Source organism: Podarcis muralis, chromosome 7 (genome assembly GCF_964188315.1).
Source record: "Podarcis muralis chromosome 7, rPodMur119.hap1.1, whole genome shotgun sequence".
In the NCBI taxonomy this organism is placed as follows: Eukaryota; Metazoa; Chordata; class Lepidosauria; order Squamata; family Lacertidae; genus Podarcis; species Podarcis muralis.
Genome location: NC_135661.1, coordinates 45,180,048 through 45,192,898, shown reverse-complemented (window position 1 = coordinate 45,192,898; position 12,851 = coordinate 45,180,048). Strand labels below are relative to the sequence as shown.

Genomic DNA, 12,851 nt, shown 5'->3' with positions numbered 1-12,851 from the left:
GGCTATATGATTACTGACAAGAATTTACCCTTTGTAGGAATGGTCAGTTGATACATCTGAAGAGCTCATTTAGTAGCTTTTGAACACCGTTGGTTTCCAGGCGCCCTTTTCTGTCCTGAGTCAGAGTCATTTAGCAATTGTCCTGCTTCCTCTGCATGTTCAAATTGGCGCATGACTGCACTATTCTATTTGAATTTGCCCTTCATTTTGTACCTGTGCAGATCTTTGCTTGTTTGCAGTACTTTAGAACTTGTAAATACCCTCCGCAACAGGCATGCTGCTTTAAGCAGAACTTGAAAGGGAACATAAGAAGAGCCTGCTAGATCAGGTCAATGACTCATCTAGCTCAGTATCTTGTTTTTACAGTGGCCAACCAGATGCCCACGAGAAGCTCCACAAGCAGGACCTGATTGCAACAGGTCCCCCCATTCAGGCACCTGGATCGACACAGTTTTTGTGGCATTGCAACTGCTGACAATCCCCTCCCGCTGCACTTTGATGATCTGCTAGTGGGTCTGTGAAATGGGTGGTGTAACCCCCACAAAAAACCCTTTTAAATTATTAAAAACTATTGTCCAGATTTCATTCCATTTTAGAAGATTTACAGGGTGCCGTGCCAGATCCTGTGGATCTCACCCCACTCCATAACAAATACAACCAGCTCTGTGCCAGTGCTGACTCCTGGGCTCCTAGTTACTAGTGATAACGGTTGGTGTGTGTTCAAGCTTCCCCCCAATCTGGGGCTTGCAGTTGCAGCATATGAACAGTAGGGGAAGCCAAGGGTGTAGGCAGAAGCTCTCAAGAGATGCTGTGAAGGATGTCCTGCTGCTCAGTGAAGGGTGTGCTTGGCCTTGTAACTGGCTAATGCAGGGATTGGGGCAAGAGGCCTTTACACCCACCAGTGGTAGCAGAAAACCCCAGGGTGCAATTCAAAGAAATATGCCCTATGACAATGTTGTCATTCTCGACAACATAGACACCAACAGGCCATCATCCTAACCTTATAGTTAAACCCCTTTCAGCTCTCAGAAGTTAGTCGCCCATCACTAATGGAATGCAGGAGGAGCCTAAATAGTGCGCCTTTGAGAAGCCCTTCATCTTCCAGGTGTTTTGAGCTTCTTAAAAACAGAAGACGCCTTTAGCTGGGAAGGCTAAAGGTGTCTTCTGTTTTAAGCAGAAGAGATGAACTACACGCTTCTTGTTACCAGGAAGCATAAAAATAGGGGCATTTTCAGTGCCAAGCCCCTGATCTAAAAGGCCTGTCTGGGTAGGGAAGTGGAACTTGCTTTGCATGCAGAAGATCCCAAGGGTGAGTGCTTGGCATCTCTAGTGGAAAGATCAACAAGTAGGTGATGGGAAAACCACAGCCAGATACGGGAGAGCCACTGCCGCTCCAGAACAGACAATACTGGGGCAAGAGGGACAAGCAGTCTGACCTGGCAGAAGGCCACTTCCTAGGTAATCTGGATCATAGCCCCTCAACAGGTGTGCCATTCCCTTTGCAACAGTGACAAAGACACAGCCAGAACACAAGCGCACTAGGAGGAGTGAGCCGAGACAAAAGACCTGACAAGATAAAGACCAACAGGGTCCAGGACAAGAGACACCAATAAAGCATGCAGCACAGTGGGAAGGGGGAAGAATGGACTGGCCAACACATCCCAACCTGTGCAGCTGCTGTCATGACCCGGAAGTCTAGTTAGCCAATCAGATGGTTCTCTCAGTGCCATCTAACAAAATGATAAACAACAACTGCTTAGTGCTTTCCACTCTCAGTGTTCCATATCAACTCTCACTAAGTGAGCAGCAATGTAGGGCCAAGAGGGTGCTCTGTCCTATGCTGTGGACACTAGCAAGAGATCATGGAATAGATATGGGGTATTTAAGAGCATAAATCTATGGCCAAACAGGCTAGGAGTTCTGCCTAGCCATCGAGTATAGAGTGAGCACCACATGGAGCCAGACCCCACCCCTCAACAAGCCACAAGGCAGAAGTGGACAACCGGCAGGGTGGGCTGCATATAGCCTTTAGCCTGGTTTCCAAAGCCCTCTGCAACCTACTGGTTTAAATTTTTGGAAGAAGTGATCTGTCTCTTTCTGAGTGGCCTGTTGAGTAGCAAGGAGGGGAGGGAGAAAGAATGAAAAAGGTAGCCCCACCCACCTCAGGGTCTGGCCCTGCACACTGCTGACTTTAGCCCCAATGGATTGCCCCTGAGGGAATGTGTCCCTTGACTGTTGTCAACCACTGTCATAAAGGGAGCTGCCTGCTCTGCCCAGGTGAGACGGGAGAGAACTATGTCTGAAAACAAGGGAAGGGCACTCACCACACAGCATTAGGCTCTGTTTGGCTGCCTCTCGTACGGCCTCTTTGTCCGTTTGGCACAAGTACACCAGCTGCTCAATACTCTCCTTGGCCTATTGGAGGGAAATGTAAAAGAAGGTGATGTTATCAAGTTTTAGCTCCTCTAAACAAAACCCAAAACTACAAATAAGGTGGAAGACCAATACACAAATACAGGATATTGAAGCCCACTGCACCCAGACAGTTGCTCAACCAAACCTTGTAGTGTGCAATCACTGAGAAGGCTTCCCTTCCTTCCATACAACAAAGTCTTGTTTTAAATGATCAGGTACAGAGGGTGAGATACATCCAGAAAACTCCTGAATGTCAGTTAGTAAATATATTAAAAGCAGACCTTTGAGAAAAGCTTCCATCTAGCCCTCACCTTAAGGCAGCCCAGAGCTGCGCAGGCTGCAATCCGTGTTTGCACCTCTTCATCCTCCAGCTGCTCAAGGTAACAGACCAGGGCCTGGGAAAGACACGTCAGTCAGCCTGCTTGTGCCCCCTTTCTGTACACCACACACCTTTTGTTTCTTGAGACAGATGGGTGGCAACAAACAAAACACCCAACCAAGAAATCAGCAACCAATGACTAATAAAGCACTCTCAGCTACTTCATGCAGCTCCCAGAGTTCTTCAGGAGGAATCAAGAAAGTTTAACTGCTTCCAACATGCTTTAGCAATCTGTAGTGTAGCTGCACCTGAAACCAGGCTATCTCCTGATCAATAAATCCCCTCTCAACAATAGGACCAGCGCAGTAGATATTTACCCGTTCCCGGAAGCCAGGGTTCTCTGAAAGGTTGCGCAACTGTGCTGACACGGCCCCGACAACCTTGCTGTTTCCTTCGACAAGAAGCAGGCTTAAGGCTTTCAGCCCATCCTTACGAAGCCGGCTCTCAGGAACGCGCTTCAGGGCCTTCAGGACCACGTCTTGGTCATCAGAATTCAGGTTCTGTGCTAGCAGCACTACAGTGTGAAGGCAGAACCAGCTCCATGGTTAGCTACATCATTATTTATTTATGAAGTTCATTTACATACTCCTTTTCAGGAATACATCTGGGAAAGCTGAAGACCAGACACAAAGGGTTATTGTATCCACTGTTAGTCCCACTTAAGACTCACTGAAATAGATAGACCTCTGGGTCTACTCTTGAGTGAAAGCTGGTTGGCTACAACCCTGAAATTTTTAAATTTAAGCAATCCAAAATTAACGAGTAAATAAATGCATAAAACAAATATATAAATCATTACAGCATTTTAAAATTACTCCCATCATGCATATACATTATAACCCAAATTTATAATAGTCAATCTATAATTGATGGAACCTTTATTTTTTCCAGTTTTGACTAACAGTCGTTGTAACTGCAGCAATAAGATGTACAGTATCATCATTTCTCCATCCTCCGCTAATATTAATGATTTAACATAGCACATTATTATGTATGGTAATATATCCAGTCATTTTGTAGGTTCGTCATTGCTAACTTCAAGTATTCCATAATTTGCAACATTTCCAATAAATGCAAGTTGCATCTGCTTGAACTACAAGCAGGAATTACAATGCCAGCGAATGGCATTAACTCCTGGCATTAACTTAAGGACAAATTTAATAAGATCCCTTTATGTGGCTTTAAAGCAGGCCTCTAACAGGTAGAAAGAATAGCCTCCCCTAAAAAATGTCATCCTTGTGATGGGCAGGGTGATGATCAAACCCTTTAAGAGGCATTTGAGCCAAGAGGTATGGTCACATGTGCAAGTCTTCACTTGATGTTGCTGCTACCAGTGGCGTAGCGTGGGTTGTCAGCACCCGGGGCAAGGCAAGTAATTTGCGCCCCCTAACCCATGGATTTGCGTCCCCTAACCCGTGGATTTGCGCCCCCTAACCCTAACCCCCAGATGTTGCGCCCGGTGCGGCCGGCACCCCCTGCACCCCCCACGCTACGCCACTGGTGGGAACCCTCCATGAATCTTCACAAGTCACACAACATACCTTCCTCTGCCAACTCCATGATGTAAGAGTCCAGCGTCAAGACAGGCAGAGCCTCAAAGTGGCTCCAGTATTGGAAAACAGTGATCTGCTCAGCCTGACAGCTCCCCTGGCGCCTGGGCAGTCTACGCTGCAGAAACTCCTCCACCAGCTTCACACACACTGTGGCAGGGAAAAAACCATTGTCAAGGTGGCTCACAAATACTTGGTAGATGCACCAATTGTATGGCAAGGGTCTTGCAACTACACCCAGGCTTCTGAATGGGGCTGGAGGATGGTAGGGACTTGGGAACAGTCCCTGGGAACAAGCTCTGGGGTGGGTTCACTCTCTGGATATGAATAAAGCTTTGAGGAGTTCATTCTGAGTTACACTCATTTTGCCACCACCCTCAACAGTTCAATCATAGTCAACTCCAACAAATCATGGGCCAGTTATACTGTTATTTGGAGTACAATCAGTCTTTAACATATCTCGATACAAAAAATGCTGAACTAAGTCTAAGGCAAAGAACGGCTCAAAGGTTCCCTAGGAGTCACTCCTTTATGAAAGTGAATTTTAGGGCATCACAAACGACCCTTGTCCACACCTTCCTCATAAAAGAAGCATACAGCACAAGCATAGGAATGGATATTTGGCCCAGAATTCAGCACTCGGGGAACCCCCAGATTCATTCATTTAAAAATCCCAAGCATCTGGACCCCTGACAACATGAAACATGAGCCATGCCTGCTGGAACATAAAGCTGGGAACCAAGTGGAATGAGGAATGCCTGAAAGAGACAGGTGTGCTTAGGGGAAGACGTGATAGCAGTCTTCAAATATCTGAAGGGCTGTGACAGAGAAGATGGAACAGGCTTGTTTTCTGTTGCTCTAGAAATGGGTGGAAATTGCAAGAAAACACATTTAAGCTAAGTGCTAGGAGAAACTTCCTAAAAGTAAACGTTGCAACAGTGGAACAATTTGCCTTATGAAGTGGTAAGCTCGGGTTGGATTAAATAGCTTCCAAGGTACCTTCCAACTGTATGATACTATGAAATGTCAAAGCCGGCGTGGGATTGAGGAGGACTTCTAGCAGTCAAGGTATTAGCCCCTTGCCCTTCCCACATCACTAGCTAAAGGATAGATGGTGCACAATGTGCAGGTTCATGCTTGAATTGCAAAGAATATAAAAAAGACTGCAGAACGTAAGATGAAATTGGGGGCAGTGGAGAGAGAAGTAAAGCATATAGTAAGTACTGTCCTGTGTCCAAGTCACACCCACCTGGATCTGCCAGGCCTTGCTGGCGTTCATTGATTCGTGCCGCATACTGGGAATTGAGTGTCTGCAGGAATTTTTCTACAGGGCAGGTGTATAGATTAGGCATGACCACACAGTTGTCCCAGAAGAGCAATACTCCCTCCTTCCATGAAGAAAACTCTACCACTGAGAGGAGAAAAAGACGACATAGACAGCTTAGACCTCTGGTTATGAGAATAATACCAGGAGGAACATTTCCCCCTGAACCAGTCTTACTCTTAGAAGCTCCACAAATGTCTCTCTTGCCCTCCCCTGCAAAGTATCCTATACAAATTTACATTGAAAACAGCAGTCAGCAATGCTCTAAAAGTACACTCACCATATTTATGGTCAGCTGTACCCATTCCTCTGCAGGATGAGCTCAAATTGCAAAGGTCTGCAGAAAGTGGCTGTGCACAACTCTGACTGGCTAGCAGCTGTAAGGTCAACATCTCCTCCCTTCCCCATTCTCAGTTTAGTTTTACAACTCTTTAAAAACTGTTCTTTTAAAGAAAGGGGTTCAGGGCATGTTACATTGAATAAAGGCAGACACAATGCTTTGAAAAAAATTTTTTAATATAAAAAACAAAGCATGGGAGAAAGGGCAAAACTAACAACTATTGGAGGTATAAATGTATCTTACAAAGACAAGGCAGCAGGAAGCCAACCTTACCCTATGGAAGAAAGACAAACAGCCTGGCTGCATGCTTTGTTGTATATTTGCAGACACCCTTTGTAGAATAACAGTTGACTCACTGTATCCTGCAAATAAGTGCCTATGTAGCTAACCCCAGATTCATTCCACATCTGTCCTCTTTCTTCCTTACCTTCCTCAGCAGAGCTGGCTGTCCCTGCTCGCTCCTCTGCTAAGCGGCAGACCATCTCCAGGACTTGTGCTTCCCTTGCCAGCCTGTCGAGTGCATACATTTCCCGGCAGCGGAGGGGCCCAAAAGTGCCCAGTTTCTAGGAATCAGATACATGTGGGAAAGATTCTTAGTGGAGGTGGTCAAGCTCAGCTCATACTGTGCATGGCATACGGAGAGCCCTTTTAAGGTAAGGTAGCTACTCCCTCCTGGTTAGGTATCATGTGCAAGAACAACACAGAAGGGCAGGCCTGGCATCAAAGCTGGGACTCAACAACTTGAGCAATGTCCGACTGACAGGATGGTCAGAAAAGACGAGGAGGAGGAGGAGGAGGAGTTCCAAGGTAAGGGCCGAGTCTCAGGTTCCCTCTAGTGGTGGGGAACCAACTCTGGATGTTGCTGGGCACCAACTCCCATCAGCCCAAGTCAACATGGCCAATAGTCCATCATCATCATCATCTAGATTTCAGAGTCTTGGTTTTGAATGAGGAAGCCCTAAAAGGCCTGGGACCAGTGTTATCGAAGGACCTCCTTTGGTATCAACCTGCCTATATACTGAGCTAATCTAACAGGGCCTTGCTCCAGGTGTTCCTGCTGGCTGGCTATCAGAGCCTTTTCCATTGTGGAGCCCCAACCATGAAATGCTCTCCCCAAGTTTTTGCCTAGCATCTATTTCTTACGTTTCTTCAAATGGCTTTGCAAAGTTTTAATTGTGGGTGGCTGTTGAGTGGTTTGTTTGTTTGTTTGTTTGTTTTTTAAATCTGTTCATAGTACTGCTTTTTTAAATGTGCATTTGTATTGTATTTTTATTTCGTTTTATTCCTTATTCCTTATTTTGTTTTTGGTTTTTTTAAAAGCTCTTGCAAACCCTCCTGATCTTCATTTTTATGCAAGGACAATCATCTTGCACAATGAAAGACATAGCCCATTCTTCACTGAAACCTCACTGTGAACTCACCAGCAGCAAGCGATTGCAATGGTTCAGGTGTAGGACCAAGGCCCTGTCGAGGAACTCGTTGCCAGTGCTCATGGGCTCTGAGCCACCCTCTGAGCTTAAGCACCCAGCTGTGTCTTCAGTAACAGCCTCGCTGGGTCCCGGTACCCTGCCCAGGGGTGCAGGCTGTGCACTGCTAGCCTTCCTGTGAAAAGAGCCAGCAGGGAAGATATTAGCAGGCATCCAGTCCTTTGCAAACCCAACTTTCTTCACTCTGTCAACCCCTGAACTTTGAAATGCATTGCAAGTATGATTTGGCTTGTCCCAGCATACACGTAACACCAAAAAGCTCCTGAACAGGTCTGAATTAGGGCTGTGATATCTACTTCATTAATTGGCAAAATCAAATATATAACAAACTTTAATCTACTGAAAAAGGTGTCTCCCCGTTAATCTGGCAGAAGATTTTTCTGAAAATGAGAACATATACTTCTTGCCTCACAAACGTTTACCCAACATGCAAATTTAATGGAGTAACACAAATCAATCCATTGACTTTAAACCCTCTTCCATTATCATATCCCTAACTGGGTTACAGATCTAGTTGAGTGAGCACTGCAACTTCGACTGCCAGTGTCTCAACAGAGCACTCCCAAACACTTTTATCCACTGGTCTACTTTTCTACAGAGAAAGAAGAGGCTGGAAGAGAAGAGATTCCTGCTTGCAATATCCCGGGCTGGCCGCTGAGTGGCACTGTTGCAGCACAGCCTGCTGGAATTCACCTGTCAGGCCAGGCTCATTTCCGGCAGCTGCATCGGCACTGTGGGAAAAGTCCATCTGGGTCTCTTAGCGTGCCAAGCAGAGACATTAGCCTGGAGCAAACACAGAGCCAGACAAGGGAGCCACTAAGAATCCAAACTATCCCTGAACTGTGGGCCTGTTTATAAAAACCAGCTATCCTGAGATAAAGACCTCTGAGCTCCCATCAAGTTCTGGTACAGGGAGGGGATACACAAATAAACTGGAGGAGAGTCAACAGCCGTAGGCTGTTGCATCCTAACTTAAGCTGAGCATTGCCAACCAGCAGGCCAATGAATCAGTGTTATCTGGCCCAACTTTAATCAAGGTGGTTTTTTTTTAAAAAAAGTAGTAGTAATATTCATACAAATAAAAAAAGAATAGGTTTGAAAAAGCTGAATATATTTCCATTCTACATCCACATTGGACTTTCTGTACAATGCTCCTGGTTATGCCTGAATACAGAAGCTTGTTCATTTTGAAGGAAAAGGCTGCAGCTCAGTTGTGATGCACTTGAATGCAGGAGGTTCCTGCAGAACTGCTGCCAATCAGTGAAGACAATACAAAGCAAGTTGGAACAAGGGTCTGACTTTGTGTGAGGCACCTTCAATGCTCCTACGAAGCTTTTACCATGTTAAGGGTCACCAGTGCTATCAGAGGACTTGACCGCCCATGCTGGATTTGGAGAGTGTGAGAAAATATACTTTTAGGCCACAACTGGAGAAGACTTTGAGAATACAGAAGCTGGTCAACCTGATTAAAGCTACGGTAAGGGTGTTATTTGATAGCCAGAATTTGCAGTTTGTCGTCTCATCAAAGATGGTTAAACAAAGGGGTGTTGTGGGAGAAACACTTTGTGTACTTTAGTGCCATAATAAATCTGTTAGTATTTTAAGGTGCCTTAGTATATTTGTTGTTTTTGCTGCTACAGAGGAAGAAGGTGACCTCCCCAGAATTCCTTGTTCCTGTAAGACAGCTGCTCTTCCAGGATGACCACCTGGGACAAAATTGTAGAACCTCATTAGTGTGAGGAAGCTCCAGGGCAGGCACATGCTAGCCAAGAATGTTAAAAGCTTGCAGGCTCCTATGGTTCAGGAATGGGAAAGCCTGTGGCCCTCCAAAGGTACTTGCATTCCAGTTTCCAAACTGCTCTGGCCAGGACAGCCAGTGGTCTGGGATGGTGGCAGCTGTAGTCCAGCAGGAACTGGGAGGCCACACCTTCTTCAGTTAACACCTCATCATTTTGGGATGAGGAGTTTTCTAATTTTGCTCCTTTGCATTGCAAGCCTCCAATCAGTTTTCGCTATACAACTGAATATTACTTTGTCCCCACTTCTCATACAGATCGGAATCCCAACATGCTGGGGTTCCGCTTATGCCCACTTTAACTTTTGGCAGCCTACACTGAGTTCCCTAGTAACCTGCCCCATCCTCACTCACCCGTCATCATCTGAATCTTCTGTATCAGAAGCATTGAGGAAGCTGAAACTCTCCAGAGCATGCTCTACTGTCAGGCTGGTGCTGGAGGCCCGGCTCAGGCACACACCCTGCTTTTGCTGTGGGATGAGGGGAAAGAAAACAAGTATCACTTTGTCCACTCTGGCAGCTGTTTCCTATGTCTGCCAGCAAAACACTCTGGGGCCATGAGAGCAAGCCCTGATCACCTGTGCCTCTGTGGTTGCAGCCGCTGTAGCTTCGAGAAGTGAGAAACTCTGAACAATTTCTAAGGGGAAAGTTGTAGGGAGGGGACACCTTCTAATCTCATAAGTATAAAAGCATAAGAAAAATGTCAAAAGCAATATTCGGGCAATAGCTTTTATCAGAACAACCAAAATGTCACAAAACTTGTGTGCAAGCTTTTAAGTTCTCCAGAACTCTTTTTATCAGGCTGGATGGTAAACAAAGCTGGCTGGCCCAGGGGTGGGGGAGAAAGGGAGGGGGAACTTGGCTGAGAGTGAAGCCAGGGAACCTCCATCTGATCTGTCTCAAGATGGAATGTGGAAGGAGGTGGAAGACATTCAGACTCATTTTCCTCAGGTGCCATGCAGCTTTCAGGTTGCACTTAAGGATGCTGGGAAGAAGGAACATACCATATTTTTTTTTGCTTCTATATGTAAGGCAGAATTTGGCTTCTATGTGTATCTGATTGTGGGCTGAGTGTTGGATTCTGTTAGTCAGGATGCGTCTTGGCAAGAGGGAGGATGAAAAAGGAAGGGACCCCAGACTCTAAATGTGCTTCAAAAACTGTTGTTACATTTCGGGGGGGGGGGGGCGTTCTTGTTTTATTATACTGTATTGTAGCTCTGCTTTATATTACATTGAATTGGATTATATTACATTGTAGTTTCTCAGTTTTCTTTTTGTTATATACACATATTGCTATTTTGTTAACTGTTTATGTGCATCTGCAACATGGTGGGAACACTAGAAAGAATTTACAGTGGTCAGGGAGCGAGGCTTCAGGGGTCCAACAAATTATTCTTTTGTTCTTCCCTATGGTTGGCACAAATTATGCAAACAACAACAAGCAAATATGCACAAAGTGAGGTTTGTTTGCACAATTCACACAAGTTCCAGAATTCAGCAAAGTTTGGTTAAAACATTTTATTTCAGCTCTAAATATACACAGATCCAGGGATGCTGTCCTTCCCCCAGCCACGGTCTTCTTTACCCCCTCTCACTCACCAAGAGAATCTCCTCTAGGTGCTTGAGCTCCTGCTCCAAGGTCTGTAGCTCAGGGAACTGGCCTCGGTAGTCATCTAGAGCAGAGGCCAGTGAGTTGATGGCCTCCTCCAGCCCACAGTCCACAGGCTTGGGCTTTGGTGGCTCCAAGAGTCCCACTGGCTGAAGCTCCTTTGGGACTGGCAGGCTCAATGAAAGCTTGGGCTGTTCAACCTCTTGGGCTTGGGAGGCTGTGTCCTCACTCCCTTCTACAGTGGGAGTGGCCCCATCAGGCTCAATCTCCTGTTCTCCAGCCTCTATGATCTGAGTGTCCAGCACTGAGCCTGCACTTTGGGGCAAGGAGTTCGTTTCCAGCGGAGGCAGGTCCCTGGGACTGGAGTCTCTGGGGACAGTGCACTCCTTGTCCTCTGCCACTGGCAGGTCCACACTAGCCTCGCTGATCTGACTAAGAGTCCGAGCATAGGGCACATGTCCGTTAGCCACAGCCACCTCCTCGCGAACGGCTGGTGGCTCTTTGTCCTCGGGTTGCGTAAAGGCAATTTCTATGGCAGGCGGAGTTGCCTGTACTGCAGGTTGCACAATAGGCCTGGGCAGTGTATGGCGTGCACTTCCAGACAGCTGTGGGCTAGAGGAATCATCCGAAGACTCTGAAGAGATGGACCAGGCTGCCCCATTCTCAAGCTCCTCCTGCTGCCGCAACATGTTCTGGAAAGAATGCAGCATAGATGAGACACGAGGGATGCATTGAGCATAGTGCATGTGTGCAAGCATGGAAACATCTGTCACCGCCTACACTCCTGCATAACACCATCACTTCCTTCCACACACCCCACTCCTTTACTCTTCAGGCTCACTGAAGTTTCCTTATTTGTGCCCCTTGACCCCCATGATAAGCTCCATTGTTACACCAGGCTGCAACTGAGCTCCCACTCTCTTCACTTGGCCAGCAACAGACACTTGGGAGATTGTGCCCTTTGGGTGGAAAGATGCTGGATATCAGAGAGACTGCAACTTTGGTAGGAGCAGGAAGCGCAAAATGTTGGTCATCATTTTGCGGCTCGGCTCCCCACTGGAGAAGACAGCTTGCCCAGGATGTGTGATGCTGCATCTCTTCCAGACAAAAGCAATTCTCTGCTTCAAGTCTCAACAGTCTTGGAGACAAGACTCCAGGGCAGCAGCCCAGCTACTTGTGGGCAGTTAAATCAACCTCCCTTGAAAGTGGGGTTGGATCCAGAACTGGCCAGGAGGGCCATCATTCCTAGTTGTCCTGTTCTTGGTTCGCTGTGACAACTCAAGGTGCAACTCGACAAGATGGCAAGGCACCTGAGAAACATTTCAGCCCCTAACCATTTTCTAACAGGCTGCTTGGAGGGATATTGGCTTCCAGCCCTCCAGCCCAACCCTTTCTATTCAAAGCCCTTTGTGCTTCTTTACATAGCTTCCACCACTCCTCCATACATCCACCACTCATGGATAAGGGCAGGGATTGCAGCCAAGATGAGACACACGAGTGATTTGTATGTTTGCCAGGTCCCAGCACTGAGCCACATGTCACAAATCACATGAGAAATTATATGCCAATTCTCTGCTAATCTTTGTGGCAGACAAGGAGGAAATCACTGTTTACTTCAGTTAGCACCCCAGACGAAGGAATGTTGCACAATTCCCTGAAGGTTACATTTCCTCCTTTCTTGAGATACCTGCTCCAGTTTGGAAATACCACAAATTACACAGAGGAACACGGGAAGCCACCTCATGCTGAGTCAGACCACTAGTCCATCTAACTCGGTATTGTCTACACTGACTGGTAGCATCTTGCCAGGGATAAGGGACATTCCCAGCTGTACCTGGAGCTGCAAGGAATTGAACCTGGTACATTCTATGGGCAAAGCATCTGAATTACTACTGAGCTACAGCCTGTACGTACGTACACACACACACACCAGCTTGGGAGGCCTAGAGCAG

General features: G+C 46.6%; 1 protein-coding gene across 8 annotated transcripts in view; it reads right to left on the bottom strand.

The window, feature by feature from the left end:
- RIPOR1 (RHO family interacting cell polarization regulator 1) overlaps positions 1–12,851 on the bottom strand; it is a 100,606-nt gene that overhangs the window by 1,956 nt on the left and 85,799 nt on the right. For 7 of the 8 annotated variants that reach the window (XM_028739764.2, XM_028739762.2, XM_028739763.2 and 4 more), the window contains exons 13-21: positions 10,890–11,591; positions 9,645–9,760; positions 7,430–7,610; positions 6,436–6,571; positions 5,594–5,755; positions 4,336–4,494; positions 3,112–3,308; positions 2,727–2,810; positions 2,325–2,415 (exon numbers count right to left, since the gene is read on the bottom strand). In XM_028739764.2, the coding sequence (XP_028595597.2) occupies positions 2,325–2,415; positions 2,727–2,810; positions 3,112–3,308; positions 4,336–4,494; positions 5,594–5,755; positions 6,436–6,571; positions 7,430–7,610; positions 9,645–9,760; positions 10,890–11,591 (1,828 nt within the window). Of the gene's footprint in view, positions 1–1,666; positions 1,731–2,324; positions 2,416–2,726; positions 2,811–3,111; positions 3,309–4,335; positions 4,495–5,593; positions 5,756–6,435; positions 6,572–7,429; positions 7,611–9,644; positions 9,761–10,889; positions 11,592–12,851 lie in introns of all 8 variants that reach the window. The other variant, XM_077931690.1, reaches the window with a different exon arrangement.